General features: G+C 39.7%; 2 protein-coding genes across 2 annotated transcripts; one reads left to right on the forward strand and one right to left on the reverse strand.

Annotated features, from left to right (window-relative positions):
* Nucleotides 1-121: 121 nt before the first annotated feature.
* LOC133444360 (transmembrane protein 60-like) lies at nucleotides 122-2,212 on the forward strand. Its single transcript, XM_061722093.1, has 2 exons — nucleotides 122-298; nucleotides 579-2,212. The coding sequence occupies exon 2, from the start codon at nucleotides 579-581 to the stop codon at nucleotides 981-983; it is 405 nt and encodes a 134-aa protein (XP_061578077.1). The 5' UTR covers nucleotides 122-298; the 3' UTR covers nucleotides 984-2,212.
* On the reverse strand, nucleotides 2,116-20,609 carry LOC133444349 (lysine-specific demethylase RSBN1L-like). Its single transcript, XM_061722077.1, has 8 exons — nucleotides 20,084-20,609; nucleotides 19,717-19,842; nucleotides 18,706-19,385; nucleotides 9,599-9,736; nucleotides 9,328-9,470; nucleotides 9,037-9,204; nucleotides 7,709-7,820; nucleotides 2,116-4,539 (listed from the first exon to the last, which is right to left on the reverse strand). Exons 1-8 carry the CDS (start codon nucleotides 20,607-20,609, stop codon nucleotides 2,884-2,886), a joined length of 3,549 nt encoding a protein of 1,182 aa, XP_061578061.1. The 3' UTR covers nucleotides 2,116-2,883.
* Nucleotides 20,610-26,085: the final 5,476 nt, after the last annotated feature.

Consider the following 26,085-nt stretch of genomic DNA (forward strand, 5'->3'; position numbering starts at 1 on the left):
AAAATTGAGTCCTTCATTAAAAGTTGATAAAATCTTGCTCTTTTTATGAAAAGACTAACCGGAAGCCATCAGTTGATTAAACGTGTGCTTTAACTTTGAAAAGCCTGCCCGGAAGTCTCATCGTTATTACCAGCAAACACCTATGGCAATAATGAGCTAAGAGCTAACATCAACTACGAGGCTGCATGGCTGTTCACTCGTTTAGTTTAAAATGTGCCAAAGTCCGTTTTATTGTTGAATAGTCAGTCTTTTTTACTGCAATTTGAAGGGAAACTAACTCAGCCCAAGGGTAAACTCGGTAAGCCTCCTAGGAACAATGTTGTCATTACTTAGCTGTAGCTTCAGTTTTTGTGCTAAGTTGAAGTAACAGTAAATTGTAAGTTTTTTTCACCTAAGAAAGTCTAAACTGTAGGAAGTTTTGTCTACGTTTCTTTTTCTTTTTCCCTTCGGTTGTGTGTATATTGATAAATCACAGCCACCAGAGAATCAGCTCTGCTGTATGTGGGTGTAGTTTCACATGTTTCTGCTCTTCCATCTCTCCAATCTCTCCGTGTGAATGACCCCGGCTCCTTTCCCAGATGAACATGTCCCTGGCTCAGCGTGTGCTCCTGTCCTGGATCTTTGCCTTGGTCTTCCTCATCATGCTGGTCCTCAAACTGGACTCCAAAATCCACTGGAACTGGTTCCTGATTTTCCTCCCTGTCTGGACCTTTGACACCATCCTCTTCCTCATGCTGGTGGTGGAGATGGCAGGTCGCTGCAAACCAGACTTCCACCCCAGAGACGGGGAGCTGGGTTTAACCAAGAGGCTGTGGGACCTGACAGCTCTGCTGCTGAAGCTGGGCTTCTGTTTGACACTGTGCTCTCACCTGGAGAAGCTCACCGACACCTTTGTGAGTGTGGTGTGTGCTCCTCTGTGGCTGCTGCTGGGCGGAGCGCTGCTGGAGCTGGCACACAGTGTGTTTTTCTACCAGAGTGACTAAACTGGAGGATTTCTATGCTAAAATATCATACATGGGATTAGAACTGTGAATATAAAGTCACCTCTGACTGACTGAGGATTCCCCACTGAAAGCTATGAACCTTTGAAAGTTTGTTTTTAAATAGAAACTGCTGAGTTACTGCCCACAAAGTCACTACAGGTTGCAGACCCATTGGGTTAGGATCCCAGTGAATTTTACTGTATCACAAGATGGGCATCCTTGAAAATAAAACAAGGTATCACTTTGCGTTGCTGATCCACAATGCTGGTTTTTGACTCAATTGTAAAGAAATAAATTAATCAAAATAATACCAAGTGGGACTTTGGTCTACTGTGGCCTGCCATCCCGGTTCCTCTGGATTTAATCCTGATTTCCAGGCCAACTTTGGTGCATGTTGTTCTTGAAACTGGAGAACTGGTGCATGTATACAACTTTCACAAAATGTTTGACAATTCACTTTTCCCCCCCCCCCATCAGCTGCATTACATGTCTCTGAGCCATATATTTGTGAACTGCATTTTGTAAAAAAAATGTGGTTATAATTGACGGATGGATAATGCAGTCTTGGACAGCAAATGTTACACTTGAAACCAAAAAGCCCCTAAAAATAGGGTTCATGCATATTAGAGTTGTAATTATTAAACATGGTTTAGATATGAATATCCTAAAATTCCAGCAATGGGTCATAACATATATTCAATAAACATCAACAGTTTTTGTGTTGAAAATAGACAATTTTACAATATAAAACCTTACCTGCAGTTACTAATGTTGTTAAACTCAACTTTTAAAATGGCTATTCCAGTTTTAACCTGCATTTATATTTCGTTAGTATGGCAGATACATTCATCTAAAATATTGTTTGCAGCATCCTCAGCTTCAGAGCATACACTGTAACATCAGTCGAGAGATTTCAGCTTGAGGTGTAGTAATAAAAAATGTATAAAAAATATTTAACTCTAGCGCCTGAGACCTGACTGTTGATGTTGTGTGCCCTTATAGAGAAATGAAAATATATCTTTGTGGCTATTGTAGTCATTGAAGCTGCTAAAAGACATCAAAACATTAATAAAAAAAGAGACATTCATTTTTGACTTAAGTCAACATTTTGAACCATTTATTGAGAGGTTCTGATCAGAGTATAAATCACACTACCAAGTCTTAATCTTAGGAAATAAAATGTATTTACAACAAAATTTTCACATACATTGGTTCTCAAATAAAAACAGACAGTAAATGATATAAATAAGTTCTATGGAAAATAAAACTTGTCTTACAAAAAATATATGCAATTTCTGTATACATTTTCTCACATTGGTGCTAATAACATCTATACTGTACAGTTTTGGTACATACAGTATCATTTACAGCCCTGTGTGAGTCAAACAGTCCAGTCTGAAAACAACTACTTGCTTTTGGAGTGTTATAAAGAACAGAGTCCATTGACTAAAGCAACAATAAAAATAGGATTTCCGCTCTGACGAGCTCTGTCATGTTCCAAACTGGGAACGTAGTTAATTCCTATAGCAGAGAGTAAGGGTGGTTGTTTCAGATTGACTAGTCCAGTACCTAAAATAGGTGCTTTAAGAGCAGAGTTAAGTAGTGCACAGGCACTGACACACGGGCCACAGAACATTGTATATAAAGCCTACATACATCTGCTAACAAAACGTGAAGTGAGCTACTTAGCTTACATTCTTAGGCAATGTTAAAATACTTGCAGAGCACATCCTTGTTTCACTGCGCCACAAAAACAATGTGGCAGAATGTTTTTGCCATTTTATTACAAAGAATAGTGACGTCTAAAGAAAGGATGAACTTTCAAGTATTTTAACAAGGCCTCGGCGTAAGTTGTACAGTAAAAAAAGAAAAGAAAAAAGAAGACCAGACATCGAGACATTCATATCAAGAAATCTTTCTGTGTTTGGGGCGTGTGTGTCTTCAGCGGCTGTTTTAGTGAGTGCTGCTGTGAGCCAGTGTCCTGTAGTGCTGTGGGAGGCTTTCCCTGCACCGAGTCCTTTACTTTTGGTCCTTTAGAGGGAACAACTGTCCGACTGTCTGATCCATGCTTGGAGGAAGAGCCCCGAGAGTCACTGTGATAGTGGGGTTTAGGTCTACTGTCTGTGAAGGAAAGGGCCAAAGTTTGGTGAGCCTCCATCGGTTTAAAGAGGTCAAAGGTGACAAGAGTCCGTGACGGTTTGTGTTCTGGCTGACCAAAAGCAGGCTTCTTCTTTTCCTCTTTGCTGCTGACATCTTTCTCCTTCTTACCTTCTTTTTTAACCTGAGGGTTTGCAGGTCTATGCGTCTTCCCGTCTTCCTTCCCTGACTTGGCCTGCATCCCCTGCATACTTGATGTGTCCTTGCCCTCCCTATGCCCGCTCTTCTCCTTCTTTCCGTGTGAAGACTTGTGTTTATGCGTACAGGAGTCCCGAGCGTCCTCTTTGTCTGGCCGTGAGTGAGGTACCGGCTGTGAGCCTCCCCTGTCTTTATCATGCTCCTTTTCTCTCTTCACTTGCAGTGGAGGTTTTGATTCCCACTCCTTGGCCCACTTGTCATCTTTCTGAGCAGGCAGGATCGTTTGGGAAGTTTTACCGCCCTCTCTCGCCCGCTCCTCATCCTCCTTTTTCTTTATCTGCAGCAGCATGGATGTGCTACTCTCTTTCCCTCCTTCAGCTTTTACTTTCTCCTGATCTCTAACCCTATCCCTCTCTCTATCTTTTATCCTGTCTTTTTTATCCCTATCCTTCTCCTTACATTTATCCTTTTTCTCTCTAGCTCTCATCTTTTCCTCTTTCTCTCTTTTTCCTTTATCCTTTTTGATGTGTGTTGTGTTGCAAGTGCTTGTTGTACCATCTTTACTCTTCTCTTTCAGGCCCTGAGCTGGCAGAGCTGTCTTTTGCTGCCTCTCTTCCTCCACATCACTCTCTTTCCTAATCTGCTGTAAAGATTTAAAGGACTCACTGTCCACTCCACCCTCCTCAGGGCCTTTCTGAAGTGTTTGACATGTGTCTGCACCTCCCCAACTCTCCTCTTTCATGTCTTCCTGGGCTTTGGGCTCAATGAGTAAGGGATTGTGGACAATCTCATCTCTTTCACTGTTAACTGAAAGTAACGACTGTGTTGCTGGAAACTCCTTCACCTCTGCTTTGTCCTCTTGCTCTTCCTCCTTGAAAATATGTGTCGGCGTTTGCGAGGGAAGCCCCTCCCTTCCCTCCATGTCCTCATCCTCTGGCTTCATCGCCGTCTCTACAGCAAGGTCACACTCACTATCCTCTTCTTCCTCATCCTCCTCCACTTTGATGTCAAGTGTTGTATCTCTCGGTGAATGTTTATCGTCTTCACTCAGCTTGTCATCTTCGACCTCCTGCTCGTGTTGGTGATACTGTTTCAGTCGAATGTGCCAGGCCAGACTGCAGACGGCAGACACCGTCTTGAACTGGTGGACAACTCCTCTGGGGATGAAGTAGATGTCATCGTGGTACAGCTGAATACGGGCATATCGTATCCCCTCCCTCCTCAGCTGGTTAAGCTTGGCATCGTCGATCCACTGAACGCACTGTGGAGGCAAAAAGAAGACTTTTCAAAAAAGAGCAACGATTTTGATTTCCTTTTTACCAGTGTGATAACCCACCAGCTGGCAGAATTATAAGTCCTGTTTCCATCACCCCTGGATTTTCAAAAAACTTACACATTAGGGGTGGGAATCTTTTACCATCTCACAATTCAATTTTTTGGGGGCTACGATTCGATTCAAAATCGATTTTTTTTTTACTCAAAAACTATTTTCTATTGAAAACAGTTCGATTCATAATAGGGGTGTAACGATACACTAATCTGACGATACGGCACGATACTGAGGTCACGATAACGATACGATATTATAGCAGTATTTTTTAACAACCTTGATAGAGGAACATATGACTGGAAAAAATTGTATTTTATTTGAAAGACACATAATACAAAACAATGCTGTGTGTTTGCCCTATTGTTACAGTTTGTAATGATTTATAACTGTTTAAGTTTTAAATAGAAAGCCAGGCCAACCATTTTCCACAAACTGAACTAAAAGTAAATGTCAGGTTTGCATTATGCATCTTCAGTTTCATACAAGTACAAATATTTTGCCACAAACTGAATAGTTTCTCTCATGTATGATTTGACTTTTTTTTCCTCAGAAATTTAACAACTAAAATTAAATAAATAAAAGTAAAATACATACAATTTTACATCATAAAAAGATTGATTCATGCTCACCTTATAAGTGTAAGAGGAGATTTATTTTTGTTAAGAAGGTTATTTTGGTAATTCAGGGTTCATTATTTTATAAATATATTCTTTATATTCTGTAAATTAGGGACTATAATGACACTAGTCAGTATATCAGTTGTTAGTATGTTTTAGATTGGGCGGAGTGATACAGCACTAGGTGTTGTGTTGATGTTCTGAAATCCTACGCTGTTGAGCGGACATTGAAGTACACGCAAACTCACGCAGAAGTTGTCCCGTGTTTATCCTACTCACGACCCCAAAAAGGTTTAATTTAATAAGGTAAGGCTTAACTCTACACCAGACTTAAATAAGTAAAGGTTCAGAGCTCAAAACAGGACCGCAAAACGGGACTACTTTCTTCTGAGCGGAGTAAGATTTTGGTCCGCGCGGTCGCGGCTGCGGCCGCGGTCGGATGCGCGTTACTAGTCAACACAATAGATTAATATTAATAACCCAATATCGCGATACAGGTTGTCACCTCCACGACACGTATCGTGACGTTTTTGGATCGCGATATTTCGTGGCACGATATATTGTTACACCCCTAATTCATAATGACTTCTGCAAAGGATCCTCATGATCTACTTCAGTCCGGATTGCAAGAGAGAATGATAAATGGACACATGTAAGTGTCTTTTTCACATTTATTAAATTTTTAACATTTATCCATGCTAAGATAGAACTGTTGCATCTGTTACATTTTGATCAAGTAACAACGACAACAATGGTTCTTTATGAAAAACTTCAATTGCTCTTCAGCTCCAATGATGGCAGATTTATTCATCCATTGTTGCAGTTTCTTTTGTTTAGGAGCTTCCCGCTCACCATGAGTTCCAGAGCTGGCAGCATGGTGACGTCCGAAAACGGATTTGTTTTATTTTTTATTATTATTTAAAAATCGATTTTGGGACATTTTATATCGTTTCTGAATTGTAGTAAATGAGAATGGCAATGGTCATGTGAATCGATTTTTCGGTACACCCCTACTGAACATTGCAAAGAAAAACCTGTAATGTAAACACCTCTTATTTGAAAAAACGGCCAAATATCGCAATAACATTGTGATACTTTCACAATGTGTCGATGATCCAGTTTATCGGAAGAGTATAATGGAAACACTTTTTGCGCATTCGTATGTCTCTGGCAGTGTTGGATGTGAGGTAATTGGTCAATCTAAAGTCATCAAAATCTAGTTTCCAGCTTTTTTGGCCTCATTTATACCTTGTGGTTGTGCTATAACACTACTTAATCACTATGCATTACAAAAAGGGTGACTGGTGACTATTTTCTCAACAGCGGTCGCAATAATTTGTTAAAGACCAAAGATGTTTTTATCCATCTTCAAAGTCGAGTTCTTCTGTTTCATTGTTTGAGTAGTCTCGCAGGATGAGATACGGTGAGAGAACGAGGAGAGTTGCTCTCATAAAAAGAAAAACATGGTTCAATGGAAACGCCCACCCTCCTCAGCGCTACCTGTACCTGTAGTACAGTCTCGCTTTTCTTCTGGAAAAAAGCTTAATGGCAACGCACCTGTAGAGCAGACTTTTACTCTTCAGTGATTACTAAGTGAAGGTGTGAAACTTTGTAACAGCATTACATTTGTTTTACTTCACAGTAAAAGGCAGAATATTTTCTATTTTGATTTAAACAGCTCTGACAGCTTGTTTCATTTACTTGGTCTGGTGGAGAAAAAATGAACACCCAGCCTTGTGTGTCCACTGCTTTGGACATAACAAGCGCAAATAGTTTTTTTTTTTTTTAACCAATAAGTGTATCTCTTGTTCTTTTGACATAATCAAAGAAATAAAAATAATAATTGTTTGAATAGTTCATCATTGTTTACAGCATTTAACTGAAAAAACTGCACAGTGTTAACGCAAGTCAGAGGAGCTTTCTGGAGTTGAATCAACTCTGGGTTTATTATTAGACGGCCTGAAGCATAAACTTTCACTCGGGGGTCAAAGAAACGTGAAACTTGGACTTTCTTCTCTGAAGTAAACACAAGACCACTAGTCACTGACTTCAAGATAATGAAAGACTCTTACCTATCCTCAGGCTTCTAAGTAACCATCCTTTCCTTTGTGTTCATTAACATATATTTAGTGAAAATTTAACTAATTCTTAATTTGTTATGTCTGCAGTGTAGCGCAGAACAGGTGCTGTATTTATCAGAGCTTCTTTAAATTTCCTCTCAAAATTAGGTTGATGAGATCAGAGAGGAAACCAAACCAAAACCTCCAAGCTAAAAAAGAGCGGAGGGTATTACGCAATCATTTAATTATAAATGTTTAGCCCATGTCACCTGAAGTTTAATGCAGTCTCTCCCACATACTCGTTTAGTATTTTCTGTGCAAGAAATAATTGGCTCAGCTTTAAGGAATCAAAGGAGGGAAGGAAAAAAACAAAAAACAGGCATATCCTGTTAGATATCATTAAGATTAGGATAATGGAGTTACCTGAGACAGAGGGGGTTCATGGAGGTCCAGCTGCAGCCTCATGACCACATCTGGGAAATCTCCAGCATGGAAGCACACAACGTCTTTGGTGATCCGGGCCGGAGTGTCACTGCTGTAAGACAACACAGCATCTCTTTTACTCATCTGTACATGTTTGCACACAGACATCCTGCAATGTTTATGTAACGATGTGCTACCAATTTGACATTATTTGCGTTTACATAGGAAACAGCAAAGAGCGTGACTCAATGTTCTCGGCGTCAAATGTGATGCAGCTCCTGACGTAGAGTGAACACCAGTAAAGCAAAAACAACAATGGCCTGTGACTAATGTCATCTTCTGGGTGAAGACTCACACGATCCCTCATATCTGCATTTCTTGACATTAAAGGGGACCTATTATGAAAAACACGTTCTCTCTTGCTTTAACATATATAAAGTGGTCTCCCCTCAGCCTGCCAACTCAGAGAAGGAGGAAAGTAACCAAATTCTGCAGTGTCTGTACAGCCGCCCGGATGAGCCGTCCAGTGTGATGTGGATCTACGAGCCGTTCAGATTCAGCTCCCTTTCGTTACGTAACCAAAATGCGATTTACATCGGTTGGCCTCCGATGCGTGAAACCACGGCCACAACTAACTCTGCCGGCCGGAGCTTCCGTCATTTTTTCGTAGCGGTGTATCGCGTCATTCAGGCAGCCAATCAGCACAGAGCCTCATTATCATAGCCCTGCCCACTCAGAATCCTGCATAGATAATGAGGTTAGAGAATGGGAAGATAAAGACATGGCTCAGAGGCTGAATTTCTAATTTATTTAGCAAAAAAAATAATCAAAAGCTTGTTTTTAAGACATTCAAGGCCTGTTTAAAATAGGTATTAGATGCCATAATAGGTCCCCTTTAAGTTCAACACAAGTGAGGAGAAATGTTTGTAAACCACGCACATTAAATTGTTTTGGTCTGTTCTCTGTTGCTAGAAAGGAGGGAAAATAAGGGGTGATATGAATTTTCTGGAGAGTGTCTATCTCACACACATACACACACACAAAGAAAAGGTGGTAATATTCCATTGAAGCCTACGTGTGATGAAACACTGAGAAGTACAGTATTAACATTATGTAATAACAATTATGATGGTGATTACACACATCATGTAATGTTTTTACATTCATAATCTCTATTATAGCATGGCACTGTGTTGCTTCTTCAACAGTCTCTCGTGGTGGGCTCACCAGAGCTCATGCATAATGCTATTATAGGCCACACAGTCATTAATGTGGATTACACTGAAATCTATAGATGATTAATCAAAAAGAAAGGACATTTCACTTACTCCTCTCCGCAGCGCACAGCCTTCAGCACACCTACGGCAGCAGTTGTTTGTCTTTCAAAGCCTTGACCAATGTGGTCAGCGTGGGCTCTCGTACGGTCCTCAAACAGCATCTCTCTGGGCTCACTGGCTCTGGGTAGATACTGCAGGTTCTTTATCTCGTTGGTGGACCTGAAAGGAAAAGGCAGGTGTTACTGGGTGCATAACATATGCATTGAAATTGTGCAGTAGTACGCATCTTGACTATGTGTCGGAATGCCGGGAATCTCTGAACCCACGTCAGCATCTGCCCACCTTTTCCTTTTGAAGGGGGATTTTGGCATGTCTGCCATCGGGATCATCTGCTCTCCAGGTCTGACCCACATGATGGGGCCGTCGTCACTGTCCGTGGGGCTCTGTAGCCGCAGACTGGAGAACGTCCCCCAGGGCAGAGTCCGCTGTACAAACACGGTGAGAAATTTCAGGTTACATTTTGCAACACAGCAAAATATAGAGACAAAAAATAGATACAGATATGTCATCATCTATAGTTGTATGCATATGCAAAAGACGTAAAAGCACTTACCACAAGAAAAGGAGAGTCCTCTAACATGGTGATGAATTCTGGGAAGTAGTCCCCAACCTCTTCATCCACCGCTCCAACCAGACTGACTTGCCGCATGGCCCCGGCGCGGTACGTTCCCTTGGAATATGTCCGCTTCACCTGCAGGAGGTGCCACAGATCAGACCCTGCACGTAACATATCTGATTCTGACAGATCTGACATGCAATTAAATGCCATGAAACATTTTTTTTTTCCTACTTTAAATGCATCTTTTATGGAAAACAGGCTAGCCCTATCAAGTGTGTTCTTCACATTAAGTGGTGTGACATTTCCAGTGCACCACCTATTAATAAAGAGCTCAGAAAAGCTCCTCGACACTCAGCGCTCATCAAGAGAAGGAAGTAGAAATGTCAACGCGCAACAAATAGAAAGGTATGCTACTGGCTCTTTGATGGATGAAAGAACACAACTGAATAATTTCAGACATTTTGTAGAAAACAGAAACTTCTGAGACTATAAGGTTCTTATTCAGTCTCTCTCAAACCCTCCGTCTTGTTCTGAGATATGGCGCAGAAAGTGAACGACTATATATAGTATTTCTTCAGGATCCTGTCTTTCTTTACCAGTTTTATATAACCATTGCTTAATCTACATTAGTAATTATACATAATGTGATTATCATGGCTGTTTATAAGAGAATACTGTAACCAAACGTGACTATATTTGGTAACTTCAGTAGAACCAATCTATGGTTACAATGTAAAAGGTCCTTTAATATCCACGAACAACCCTCTAGAAATTACAAAGCTGGAGAGGAACAGACATCACAGCAACTTGGAAAAAAATTCAACCTTGAAATATATTTGAATAATAAAATAAACCCCTCACAAAATTAGAACTGGTTCATATTTGTAATTAATTGAGGATGACAGGAAGAATGCCCATTGTCTTTTCAGCACTAAGCTGACCAAGAGTCAGCAGTGATGACTTTATCAGCTTCCTCAGAAACAAAAGTGTTTCTATTAGAGAGCAGATTCACAGCATCCTTCTTACTACTGCCTCTGGTGTGTCAGTGAGTTAAGTGGCTTTGGAAACAAGTCTGGAAACTGATTTTTGCCTGGACTGTTTCTATCGTGTTGAGCTCTCTGAGCTGAAATAACCATCAACTTTTCTCTCAGGGTCCCATCCCAACCAGACTGTTCAAAGAGGTTTAATCAGCATTTCCATATTGCATCTGATCAATCTACCTCTCAAGGACTATCTGCCTGAAATAATCTACCTAATAAATTTGACCCAAATATTGACCCAAATATAAAAACAGGGATTTTACTGACTTTGAATACGTTTGTAAAAAGTGAGGTTGTCCGACATTCGGGGTCTAAACTTTTCAACACGGAGACTGTTACATCCGTAACAACTGATGCTGCAGTGCAAGTGGAGTTTTAAACATGATGTCAAAACTGTCAGTGGGCTTGAGAGATTCAGAAAGACAGAGCTCCCCATCAAAACAATTTAAAAGGACGGGAAGTGAGGAAACCGATGAGAAGAGGTTTTGAGGCTAAATGTGATAAATGCTGCAGAGTCAAACAACAAGCAATGAAAAAAAGAAAAAAAGAAAGAAAGGCTGCTTGGGTGACACTGGGAAGAGGGTGTGTGAGTATGTAACTGAGAAAAGAAGTGAAGTACTACCCATCACTGAGATGAAAGGCTTGGAAATTGTCAGAGAGTTGAAGACACCTGCTACCAACTTAGTGAATCAGCCAGAGCAGATGAAGGCTGCAGCGTAAGTACGGTATGTGTTTGCATTGGAAACAAGTGTCACCACTGTCACATCTACCAGTTTTCTAAGTAATGGGCCATCAAGGGGCTACCTTTCTCACAGAGGGGGCAAGTACTTGTCTTAAATCCTTGGACACAATCCCCTTTATGGTGAGGAATATAAACATTTCACCAATCACAACTTAAGCACATTTTGTAATCAGCATAGTTGAAAAGGCTAAATTCCTTAGCAATACTAAATACATTTTTATTGTGCATAATACCTTTTAATTCAGAGAGCTTTTCTAACTGAGCGCTTGCCCTCAGACTTTGGAGATAAGCTGCTATCTATTACTACTAGAATTGGGTAAAACCTACCGGTAAATATCGCAAAGAAAAACCTGTAGTCGGTCATATGACGAAACCATATGAATGATCATCCACTAACTTCGTCTTCTGTTGACTATTTTCGCAATTTTCTCTTGAAGGACAAGATTCTAGGAGAGATATACTCATAAAAAGTCTTGAGGGATGACATTCTTTACGATAATTAAGCTCATTCGCAGAATACCGTTCAATGGAAACCCCCACAGCAGTAACGCCTCGTAATTTCAGAACTTGTTTTGCAAAAGTGTAATGAAAATTCACCTACTATGTATGTAACTTGTAGAAAAGGACTCATACTAAAAAAATGAAACAGCCCCGAGGAACTCGGGTAGAATCTCATCCACCCCTTAAACCCTGCTTTCAGGGAGTTTTTTTTTTTTCTTTTTTTCTTTTTTTTTTTTTAACTACGCTGGAAACCTCAGTTCTTGTCATGGGCTCTAATACAAAATTAGGATTCCACCTACTACAGAAGCTGCCGTTAATGTACATGATCTTTGTGTTGTAACGTTTATGCTTTTCACTCTGTAAGTGATCCTCGCACGTATCCTCCCGTGTCCAGTCAACTGTGTGCTGGGAGAACTTGCAGATCATTGAATCGCCAGCCACGTTATACACGGACACTCATACACACGCCCACCAGTGCACAACCGGTGTTCAGTGCTTTGGATATTTCAACTTAAATTTCAATATTAGTTCAATGAAGTTCATATTATTTATATTTACTGTTTGGTTTCTTCTATTATCGGACACACGGTTTGTCATGACATACCCTAAAAATGCCTGATGCTTCATGGCAAGCCGTGTGTCTGGTGACAGAATAAATTAAACAAGCTAAAATGATTTGTTTACTGCATGAGCTGTTGCAATTTCTTTCTTTTTTTGCACTTTAAATGGATATTGAAAGGCCTACTTGAGTTATTTATTTCTTACTTATTTATTTCGTACAAATAACTTTTGGTATTTTTTTGTTTATGCCCAAAAAAGGAATATTTTGTTCGACACAAGAATAACTATTGCCAGGTTTTTGCCTTTAAATATGTTTAAAAGTATGACAACATTACAGTTTTCAGTTATAATTGCATAAATTGTCTATATTTCATTACCTTATATACTGTCTTGCTCGTCCTGCTTGCTGACTGGTACTTCTCAACCTCACACACAAGTTTAAGCTCCTTCTCCACCATAAACGAGTGACATGCTATGCCCCCAGAGCCAGTTTTGGAAGCAAAGAAACAGCATGGCAAGGCCCACACCTTTGACTGCCGTCCATGCAGACAATGGATGACGTCTTCATTTGCTTTCTATTAAAACTATGATAGAATTTAAAATGATTGTCATCACATATAAGGGCCAGGTTTGATCTTTAAAACTTCAGTTTCATGCGCAAACCAGTGTTAGCCGAGCTATTGACTGGCCTGGGACTCCCCCTTATGGATTTGACAAGACCACGGAAGCAGGAATAACAACAGTCACATGAAAACAACAGAGTAGCAGATTGTCTTTCTGCGCATGTATACTCAGATTTCCTGGAAACTCCAGTTAAATCCCTAGCGAATTTGTTGCCAATAGCTCGATTAAGATGTGCATGTAACCAGTAATGTAATATGTAAAAATGTAATGTAAAAATTTGACCATAGTGACGTGTAAAACTTAAGTGTATCCTGTAATTACCAGTCACGTCAGTCGGGACATTCAAAAGGCAAAAATTCAGCACTCTGCTGTTTCGTGCCATGGTGTTCACCACACTGCATTTGTGGACGGTTGTTGTAAAGAAATGTGTTGGCATATTTTGCAAATCATATTCTCGTCACGGAGTATGAGACAGCTGAATGTCTTCAACCACTGGTGGTTAAAGCCACTCATTCTGTATTTTTTGTAATATCTGGATAGACGAATAAAATGTTAAATCCTGCAGGCTGAACTTTGGCTTTAATCCACAAATGTTCCTTAGCATCCTCTCTGCATTTAACTCTTCTCTCTCACTCTGATCTTCACTGGTGCTGCAATTGTCTCCTGCACAGACATCTTGTGACTGTACTGCACTCTCACGCCCGATAAATTAACCATATTCTTTTTTTAAGTAACACAATTTAGTATTCTTCTATATTAGAGTAATTATGTCTGCTCTCTGCACCATTTCACATGTCATCGGGATTCCCCTTCTCTGTACTTTCAGATATTTTTGTGAAAAGAACACTGATGAGACGTTACGTTAATTCAGGGGACATCGAGGAGCCGTGTATGCGTTTTTGTAAACTTGATTAAGTCATGTGTTCAAGGGGGTTCATAGTCAAGACACTAAGTGCCTTTAGACACATTCATCAGGTGGATGAAACCTGCCTTCGTCGATTTCGGGTGGTTTCGCCTGATGTGTGGATCGTGGTACAGCCCTGCTCCCTTTGTGCAGCGGCGGAGAGCTGGATTGCAGTTCCAAACATCAAATACACCATCTTCATACTTTTGGGGAAATATTGCTTTATGTTAATGAAGGAATACTATTTTGTTCTCAGAAAGCTGATGCAGCAGAAAATTTGACCGAGGGCACCGTCTGACATTGTTCTACACAGGACAAGCCCAGGTCTCGTAGTGTGTAGCCAGGCTTATAAGAACAGAGGTTGAAGCGATGCAGTACAGCATTATAATCTGGGTTCACTTCAGCTGGTCATTTTTAGGTTCAGCAACAATACATGCATAAAAGAAAAAAAGGGCGCTGCCTGGCATTGTTCTACGCAGGAAAAGCCCAGGTCTCGTAGTGTGTAGCCAGACTTATAAAAACAGAGGTTGAAGCGATGCAGTAATATAATCTGTGTTCGCTTCAGCTGGTCATTTTTAGGTTCAGCAACATTATGTGCATAATAAAAAAAAAGAAGAAAAAAAAGGTCAGCTGACTTTTTGAATGTACTGAATAACCAGGTTTTTCCAATCAATTGATTCTTTTCTTATTTGATAATGTGGGCATAATGTAAGGCGACACTAGCAGGAATCGCTGGGATAGAATTGTGAAAGAAAAGTTCAGGGAGCATGAGACATCATTTTCACACATCGATTGGCCACCAATTCATGTGTGAAAGGAGTCCAGACCCTAAACATGCTGAGAATCTTTGGGATGTGCTCAGAGAGGACTTTATGCAGCGGCCCGACTCTCCCATCATTAAAAAGAGATCCTGGCAGTAATGAAAGCAAGTCAGGAAGTAAATGAATGTGAGACGGTGCATAAGATTACCGAAAACTATACCCCAATGAATACATACCATGATCAAGTCTGTTTTGTTTTTTTATTTGGGGGGGGGCTGCTGCGTAAAAGAAGGCTCATTTCATCTCCTGACATGAAACAAAATGAAAGATTTATTTTTTCCATCCATCACCTGCATGACTGTACAAAACAGTAGTAGATGGTACCCGAAAAGGAAACACTGAGCTTAAAATTAAACACACCTCAAAACCCTTATGATTACTGCCAGAGGGAAAATCTACAGATTCAACCTCAACAGCTCCAAAAAACACTACATGCAAACAGTCCTTCAGAATTAATTCAAGTACTTCAGAATTAGATTACTTTTCACAAACATCCTCCAAACAATAAAAAGATACTTTGTGAAAAGCTCTTATAAAAAGGAAGTATCACTAAATATTGACTATCTAAGGACCTAAAACTGTATTTTCCAGCTATTTATTTTTACATTTGACATTGGGGCTGGAACTAATGACTATTTTTACAAGTGATTTATCTATCGAGCATTAAAACGATTAAATGCCTAATCAGATTATGAATTGCGCAATAACTTAAACCTTCTTATTTTGCTATTAGGTTTTAAAAATAACCTAAGATTGTTAAAGGCATGGCCGAACTAACAAGAAGAACATTGAAAATGATTTCTTCAATAAACACTACTGCGATAACTGAGAAAAAAAGAAAACAGATGACAGAAAATAGTAAGAAAGTAGAAAAAGAAAAAAAAATCTTTAAATTTTAAGTAGTTTGTAATCTTCCACAGAAAAATTAAGTAAGAAGCTGACAGACTTCCAGTGAAAATGCAAAACTATAAATTGGGACCTACTTTCCTGTCCTTTAATAAAACCAATTTTCTAGTCAATTTTACCTTTCAGATATCCCCATTTTTCCCCCTCAAACTGCTCTGGACTTTGTTTACCATGTAAACATCTATAGAAGTTGCTGGAGTAACAAGGAAGGCCAAACATATTCCTGTGTTACAAAAGACTAAGATGCTCTTAAACAGCGAGTCTCAACCTGGGCTTGCGATACAAAACAATATTAACATGCTTGCTTACCACCAGAAGAAACTGGCACAATATTTAATCAAACCAAGCAAGTTTCCCTCCCTTAGATATCATATCATCAGTGTTCTTTCCTTGATAAAATTGGCATTTTTTCAGGTCATAAACAGATTTCATCTCATGTGTCTCTGTTTGGACCTGTCCATGGTGCTCATCAAAGTGAAGATTTACAGATTAATTTAATTTAAATGTAATTAATAAATTTTTTTCTTTACAAAAATATTACATTTACCATTTAGATAATACAGCCATTTTTAAGCGAAGTATCTTGAGTTGCAAGTGTAAATATAACCACAATTTTTAATCCTTTGATGAAAATCCTTTGCAGCTCATGACTGAGGTCTGGAGCACATGGACATCACCAGATTCTCTCCCCATCATCCTGATAAACATTTATATTGATCTCATCCATCCAAAGAATCTGATTGCAGGATATGGGAGGCTTTATTCTTTTGTAAATGTTTTCTGATTTCCTGTTACTGAAGGTTAACATTGGTTTCCAGTGGCCTTCACCTTACTGTGAACCCTCTGTATTTATTTACATTGACAATGATACGCCTTCCTTCTCCACAGTGTTCCTGACTTCTCTCAAGGTTCTGAGGGAGTTTTCGTCACCCAGGAACAATTTTGCAGTCATTCACTTTAGTTGTCTTACGTACCAAAGCTGTTGATTTGGCCACATCGAAAGTTTTTACCATCTTTCTTGTAGATGTATGTTTTTTCCTGCCCAATGATAGCCCACTTTTACTTGCATTGAAATTTCTTTGGCCGTCATATTGGTAGCTCCAGTCAAACAGCGGCCAACTGGCAACTCAGAACTTGATACCTCAGAACCCGAGTACTTGATACCTACACGATTCTGGGAGGAAGCCACTCCACGAATCCCCTTCATTTTCAAGGTTGCATGGATCCGGCACCTGCTCCATCGCTCCGTTGCATGGATAACACATCAATTTACACACCCACGTGTTACGTTTCGCCTCAAGACTCCTCTTCCCTCCCTTGAAGTCAGCTTCCGGCACTGGGGAGGCAATAACCCTCCCATGCATTTACGCTGCTTAGCATGTGCTAAACACGAGTTAATCGTCCAGGGAAGGTATCAGGGTCTGATCTAAAGACACATAGTACCCACAGACCTTTTAACTGCTTCATTCATCCTGAAGTAAAGAGGGAAAGGACCTCATTTGACCAGCAAACATCTATTAGTTGTCTTGAAATTCCTAAATGGTAAATTTCATGCATTTGTAAAACCCCTTAAATTAAACCTGCACTTTAATCAAATCTTGATCCTTTTATTTTAAATCCACTGGCCATGCTGTTTCAAGACAAAATCCTAACAACTAGTAGAAGACTGCAGAAGATGATGAATATATCAATTTTAACATTCACTCAAGATAAATTATATTTCAAAATATTTGCAATTTAGATTGCTTGCTAGTAAAAATCAACAATTCGTAAAAGAGTTGACCTCATCCAAAGGCACATGGCCTGAAATACGCAACTGAACCAGATATATGTGATATCTTGTTAATCGTAGAAAGAATGACGTTTTGGATATCTGAGATGATTATAATGAATAGGAAGTTCAATTCTGAATATCAGACATGTTCATTTTGTGTATAACAAACGGCTGATAACTGCTTTTAATATCCTGTTAAACAAATACATGTTACAATGACTTGCCTTACACACCAGTGTGAAAGCAAACGCAGCCATGAATCAATTCAACAACTTCACTCGTGCTGCCTCTGAAGCCGCTGCTTTGATGTTCGCTAATAAGGAACAATAATTGAGTCTACCGATCACATCGCTGAGCAACACCGACACAAATATCTAGAAAACAACCTCAAAGATGTAACATGGTGTAACAAAGATGTCAAGAAAAGAAAAAATAAGTAACATGCTCGTGTTCTAATACTTTCCCTCACAATATAGAAATAATTTAATTTTTTTCATTTTTCTAAATAAATTCTTCCAAACTCCATGTTCTGATGTGAACAGAAAACAAGCTGCAACTGAGCTTTGAGTCAATTATTGTTGTTAGATTTTTTCTTAACCGTTTCTTTAACTGTTGCCATTTTCAATTCCACAACTGCATGAAAATCTTATCTTTATTTCTTACCAAAATAACCATAAGATTTTAAGTTAGGAAAAAGGTGAATGGAAATATTTCAGCACTATTCTGATAGAAAACAAACTGAAACATATTAGGAAGCATTGAACATCTAATCGTGTAGTTCCTACTGAAACAAGCCAATTGTCCAATAAATGCAGCTGATTTGAATGTCCAGGTTAAAAAGCCCAAATAGTCACGCAAATATTAGCTGCTACCGTCAGTTTATTATTCGAGTCACACTTCCTCCGACATAAAAGCACAACTTCAACCGAAGGTGTCATATCAGGAGTTTTTCAAGCAATGCCCCATCAAAGCGAACATTCCCACAAGACAACCTGAACATTGATGTGCTTTGAACCGTGAGAGGAGAATAAAGACGACTCAGTACAGCTTGAAAGGCTCTACCCAGTAACAGCCTGGTCAAAAACCGGGGATGTGTGATTTCAGTCTGTGACAGCGGAGCCTGTGCTGCTCGCAGACTATGAAGTGACAAATTGCAGCATCAAAGCAGAAAGTTCTGAACTTGCTTCTACTAAAACTGTCCACAGGAAATTTAAAAGCACATTCTCACCTGAGAGTGGAAATTGGTCATGTTCGTCGTCTCTATGTCCTTCTTCCCCAGCACCTCCATCTTCACTGTTGCGGTAGGGAACTTGTAGGAGAAGTAATCCAGGAAGTCAGGAAGGTAGGACGCCGCTCCGTGGATGATTCCCATCACAAAGCACGCAGCCTGCGCCGCATCCTCGCTGAACGACAGAGTCACAAACTCCTCTGCAAAGCGCTCCATCTCATCAGGGGACAGGCAGGAGATCTGCTCGGTGTACGCGTGCGCCACAGAAGCTCCTCCGTTGGCTTGCTGCTCGATGTGAATCAGATGACCGAACTCCAGCCCCGACAGGCCGGGCGCCGGGGTGCACTGGGGCGGGGAGCTGTAGCTGAGCCTGTCCCTGACCATGGAGGAGATGGAGGGGGAGGTAGCGGCAGTAACAGCAGGATCCTGGTGGTGATATTGTGATGTAGTGGTGCTATGGATTAGGCTGCTGTTGTTATTCCCGTTGATGCGGCTGAGGAACTCCGGCAGACCCAGGGACACCCCTGAACACACTGTCTGGCACGAGCGGTGATACATTTTGGGTCGGTTGTGCCTCTCCTTTACCCGCTCACTATCTTTGTGCTTCTTTTTCTTCTTCTTCTTGAGTTTCTTCAGCAGGAGGTCTTCATCCGAACCAACTTTGAGTTTCTCCTTCGACTCTGTGAGAGAGAACCAAATCAGTTTTCAGCACTAGTACACTGTTGTGCATCATTTCATGTCTTTGTAAATAGGATGCTGGAATCTCCAGGTCTGATCTGACAGGTTATGCTTTTAGCAATCTTTTTCATTATCTATAAAAGTGTTCACTTTATGGAAAACTCTCCCACTGAAATATTGACATGTTTTAATTTCTAACATTATACTTCATATAAAGTCATACTGGCCTTATCTGTTTTGAACAGAGATTATCACTACTAAAAGTATATATTTTTTTTAAATATACATATTAATAACACCAAAATAGCAAAGAATACAATTTCAAATTCTTACCTTTAATTGGAGAAATCACCCCTCCGTTTTCTCTCGCAATATCATGCACATGTGGCAATTTGTGACTTCTCCACTCTTTATTCTTATCCTTTTTCTTCTGCCTGTCTTTCTCCTTGACATGGTGATCTGAGGGGGAAACAGCAGAGACGACACTGTCAGAAGAGACGAAGCCCCTAACTAACGCACAAACATTTCCACGTGTATACATACACCACCATATGGGCCCAGTAAATACTGAGGCCTGTGGGACGGCCAAATGTGAAATAACTAAATAAATAATCCCCATGCCAGCGCTAAGGGTGCAGGGTTTCCGTGTGTGTGTGCAGCTGCAGCGGGGGGCCGGGCGGCCCCGCGGCTCCGATCATACCTCTCTGCGGCGTTTTCCCGTCGCCGTTCTCGGTCTTTGTACGGCCGCTAGCGGGGCTGGCCGCCCCGGCCCCGGCGGCCCCGACGGCCCCGGCGGCCCCGGCGGCGGGGCTCCGCGGCGGCGGCTCGCCGCCCTTCTCCTTCTCCTTGTGCCGCCTCTCCTTCGCCTTTTTAACTTTGGGAGGCGAGGCGAGAAAGTTGCTGATTTTGAAGATCTTCCGCACGGGGGTCGGCGGCATGGCGGCGGCCACGGCGGCGGAGTGGCTCGCCTTGGCCGGGCCGAAACTCCATTTCGCTGGGCTCCCACAACTCTGCTTCCCGTTGTGTTTTTCCCCTGCGCACGCCTCTCCGTTCACTTTCCTGTGCTTCACGCCCTTCTCCTCCACCCGGACCTTCTTGGGAGGCGGCGGGAAAAGGTCGCCGGAAGACTGCGGACGACTTTCGGGCGGCCGTTTGGCTGTCAGGGGTTTAGGGGAATTTGTTTTGCTGTTCGCTGCGAAATGCATGGAGTCCACGGACTCGGCCATCTTGGAAGTTTCTATTTTTTACGGTCGGACGTGAGAGGCAGCCGGGGGCGGGGCTTAGCCCGTGACGCGGCACGCACGGAGGGAGGGGGGCGGGGCACGGAGACTGTTTACAATCTGCAGGGTCAAGTCGAGGCGCGGAACAGTCGCTGAGCAGCCACTGCTGCAGTGTTATTATCAGCACCAACTAATGCAGCGCTATGCGCGTCTGTACTACATTCCCAAGAACTAGAAAAACACGTTTACATTGGAAATACAAATAAAAGATATCACATATGTTTATATTACTTATTTAAAAAAGTGTATATGTATATAAACACACACACACACACACACACACACATATATATATATATATATAATATACACACATATATACAGGACTGTCTCAGAAAATTTGAATATTGTGATAAAGTTATTTATTTTCTGTAATGCAATTCAAAAAACAAAAATGTCATACATTCTGGATTCATTACAAATCAACTGAAATATTGCAAGCCTTTTATTATTTTAATATTGCTGATTATGGCATACAGTTTAAGATTAAGATTCCCAGAATATTCTAATTTTTTGAGATAGGATATTTGAGTTTTCTTAAGCTGTACGCCATGATCAGCAATATTAAAATAATAAAAGGCTTGCAATATTTCAGTTGATTTGTAATGAATCCAGAATGTATGACATTTTTGCATTACAGAAAATAAAGGACTTTAATAAAATCAAATCAATCTTTATTTGTAAAGCACCTTCCATACAAAAAAATGCAACACAAAGAGCTTTTCATAAAACAAATAAACATAAAACGTATTAATGCCCCCCCAAACACACACACACAGACAGACACAAGCACACCACAATTCACCCAGGTTCCACACACACAGACACACATGCAATCATTAAATGAATGAATGAATGAATGAATGAATGAATGAATGAATGAATGAATGAATGAATGAATGAATGAATGAATGAATGAATGAATGAATGAATGAATGAAAGCTTTATTCCAAACATGGGAAAACATAAAATAACACATAAGTCAAAATAGTCAAAACAACAAAAAAAATAGATAAATAAAACAAAACAAAACAATTGATTATATATTAAAATGCATATATATGCTTTAGGTTTTTACCAACTTGGTATTAACCATTAATGTGTATGCTGACAAAAAAAAGGAAATACAAATAATTCATTTATGGCATCAACACTTATTTTTTAAATGTTATTATGGCTGCACAGACAGCCATAATAATAATAACAATGATAATAGTAATAATAAATAAATAAGTAATGATAATAAATTATTATTATTACTAATATTATTATTAATAATAATAATAATAAATTTACATTTATTTTTACTGTGTTCGTATTTTGCAGTTGTTACTTAGTTATTTCCTGCTGCTGTGAAAAATTAATTTCAACCTCTCTCCAATGACAGCTGGGATAAGCTGCAGCAGCCTTCCCCCCAGCCCCCCAGCCTTCCGGTACCATAAACCGAATGACAAAAAAATGGAAGGAGGCATGAGTAGATCCGTAACAACTGCATCGTGAGGTATTTCTTACTTTCGCCACTAGATGGCAGTGAAGTAATGGAAATACATCGATATTCATTTTGTCTGAAAATCATCAGGTTCTGTAGTTGGGGCTCAGCGGCTGGGAGATGTAACTTAAAATGATACTCTAACTATTCTACAACATAACTTGGGTTCGCTTGTTCATAATATCCAAAATCTAAGTACATTATTAATTTGGTGGGATATCAGTACAACCTAATTGTGTAATTTGTAAGATAGTCATGTTATATTGAAGTTAAAAGATTTTGCTCTAAAATGACACGCTCTTCATCACCATTTCTTCATGTGCTATTCATCAGTATACTAAACAACACATGCAGAGATCTTAACATGCCATAACAATTGGAAAGGCAGAGTACACAGTATTCATCTGTGTCAACATTTAGTCACTCAAAAATTAGATTGGTTTACTTCTTTTGACTCAAATTGCTTATTTGGCAAATGCTGCAAGAGCACTTAAACAGTTGCCACAGAGACAAAGAGAGTCTGCAGAACAATAAAAGCTAATCTCTAGTTCCCATAACAAATGTCTGTGCATAGACAATAATTTGTTATAACACTTATAGCAGCAGCGGAAAGCACTATACTGAAGTACAGACCTGAAGTACTAATACTCAAGTATTTCCAGCGTATTCCAGTATGAAATTATACCCATTCCACTGTTTTACAGCTTAAAGAAAAATTTTCACTACAAAAATTTGCATTTGCAGATTAACATACATCTGACGACCCTTCAGATTTAATAATGCACGAACTTATCAAGAACATCTCTAGCTTCAGCTGTTAAATGAGACTCAGATAAATAACTGTCCAGTTGTATAAGTGATACAAACCAGGCTTTTGTGACATTTAAAGTGCTTCTGGCACAATACACACCATTCTTCAAGTGTGAGATTTTCAAATGCTTTTCATGAGCAAAGTATTTTTGCAAGGTGATATTTATACTTTTCAGACAGAGAGACAGGCAATATCGTCTCTGGTGCCATATCTTTAGAAGATTTACAAGTGACTTTATACAGACAGGAAGAGAAGTCAATATGTATGGGGTTTGTGATGTGGTTAGGGGCACGTTACTGTGCATTTGCATGTTTTCTATTAACCACAGCTGAGAATTATACAGGATGAAGCACAAATTTGTTTGATATGATCCTCAGGATATGATATGCTTGAAAATCAAACAGCTACAACTCTTGCTGGACATTTAAAACAACATGTACTTTGAACACAATACGTAACCCAGTCTCACCTCAGCATCTACTCCTGCTGGACAAGCATGGATCGAGACGATAATCTGTCCCTGTGTTATACCCCCTTTCTATATCCTTCATCACTGGAAGGATTCTTAAATATAAATTTCAGATAATCACTTAATGAAGTGCAGGTTTTTGGACTAGAAACAAATTGACCTGACGTTATCTTGTGTTGCAAGCTGAAGGAAATGTAGCCCAGATGTGAGGCACACTTAATTTTTTCACTTTTGAGAGTCTGTATCATTCAATTGACAGATGAAAAACACTTGTCACACATGTGAAAAGGAATGTGTCAGTTACTGCAGAATTAAAGACACGACAACAGACAGTCATGAGAATATCAACGTGCATAGATCCGCGTGACAGAGAAGAGAGTTAGTCAGAAAAAGTTGGATTCTTCAATTTTGATCTGACACTCTGATAAATACAATTAAGGCAGGAGCTGTATCATGGAACAGTTCTGCTAAATGAATGTTTTTATCTTTATTTTTGCTTTCTATGCAAATTGTAAGTTTCTAAAATAATATTGTCCAGGCAGATTCATGTTGTCAGGCAGACAATTTGAGTGTGGTATTATAAGAGGCTGGCTCTGCCCTGCATAGTTGTTGGGTTCACTCCAGTTCAGCTGGAAATGGGACACTTATGCACATAACAGACAAGTGCAGCAACACCGGCTCCTCTGCCCAAATGGATAGAGATGAGGTGTTCTGCTAAGGAGCCCAGGAAACAAAGCTGTACTGATTGTCAGATGTTTGTTCTAGCCTGTGTGGAAAAAAAGCTGCACTGTTTACACGAACCAGGACGGAGAATAAGCCAAGTCAGTTCACTGAGGGAATTCAAAACACTGTTTTGAAGAGGGCACCCTGAGGAGAAAAAAAACACTGCTGCCCATAAATGGATAAAGCCAAGAGTGAGGATATTACTGGAAATCGGGGAGTCTCGGGTCGAGTTCTGCAGCTGAAAACAAAATTAGAGTGTTTGCTACAGTTAAATTACAGCCCTATTAGTGTAGATCAGTCAGGGTTTAACTTATGGCTATGATTCTGTCATAATAAATTAATTAATTTGTGTACAAAGAGTGAATTCCCTAACGAGTATAAAAATTACCTTCACGCTATTTCCTACAGTGGACTTGGAGTGCCAAAGTGATGGTGGAAGGTGAAAGGACACTTATTTCTGGCGTTTATCCTACCAGCAGTTGTGACATATCAAATGAGCTCATAGATGCATTAGCTGAGGAGGAGGAGGAGGAGGAGGAGGAGGAGGAAGGGTTCAGTTTGAAATTTAAAGTCAGTGGGGTTCCCAAACATCATCAAGTGTTTGGGCACCCCACGCTAAAACTTCCGTTGGAGTGGAAAAAGCTCTGCTGGCAAAAGATGAGTAGATTTTATAAAGATTTTAAAGTAAGAACGACACGCTTCTTTTATATTTTCAGCAAAATTATATAAAAAAAATGGAATATAATGTAAATGTTTGGACATTTTTGGAAAGTACCTTCATAGATTATTTTATTTATTTATTTTATTTTTTGCTTTCTTCCATGGACTGTATTATCGACATGCTCACTGATGTAGAGCTGGAGCCATGTCAAAGCATAAACTCTGGGTTTGCTCATTTTCTGTTAGTCCGTGTGGATTTTGAGCTGTATTTTGAACAATTACTCTGCTGTCATATTTACAGTGTGTTGCCCTCACACTTTCATACATGCTTTTATTTCTTAATCTGTCCTTTTTACTACCTGTGAAATGTTCCTTGTACAACTGAAAAAGTTAAAAACATGATCAATCCAACCGCCGTGCTTAGAACTTGAAATATGTTCTCTTCAACTAATTCTGTGCTCATTACTGTCCAAAAATTCTGTTTTAACTCCATCACTCAACAGGACTTGTTTTCAAATAGCATCAGGAGCTTTCTTGACCTCTAGACCTTAGCTTGACCTCCACTGCTCCTGTTAACTTCCACTTCCTAATCACATTATGAACTGAGAAAACAGCTGCATAAAAAAACCCTGCTCTTTTTACAGCCTTCTCCTGCTTTGTATGGATTAGATATTTTCATTTTCAAGCAGCTACTCTGTTAAATCTATTGGAGTCCAGCCTTTTGGATGATAATTCAGATGTTTTAAATCTTAAGAATAATCTTTAATCTCATGCTTTATTTACTTAATTGGTCATTTTTGCATACCCTATATTCATAATTACCGGTACATATTAATTAAATGTACGTCTCTACAGAGACTGTTAATGATATGGTCTCAGTGTACGAGCCCTATACGGCCTATTTCTGTGAGTGAGTCCAATGTCGAACATTTAACATTTCAATAAAACTTGCTATATCCCCTCAATGTCTGATCTCTGATGTCTAATGTCGTGTTTGTCATACATTTCCATCTCGGACCTATTTGCCCTCCCTAGAATCAAAACAATAGAAAAACATAGATTTATATGAAAAATAGACACAAGAAATAAAATAAATAGAATTACCTAATGTATTCACAGAGAAACAAAAACATTATTTAGAAAACTGCTAAGGACAAAATTGGGAGTGTTTTTTAATTTCAATAAATAATTAACACTTTTTAAAAATATAATAGTCTGTGTATCATTTCATTTTCAAGAGGATATCCTTACAAGGTGCATGTATCATTGA

This window comes from Cololabis saira, chromosome 5, assembly GCF_033807715.1.
Source record: "Cololabis saira isolate AMF1-May2022 chromosome 5, fColSai1.1, whole genome shotgun sequence".
Lineage (NCBI taxonomy): Eukaryota > Metazoa > Chordata > Actinopteri > Beloniformes > Belonidae > Cololabis > Cololabis saira.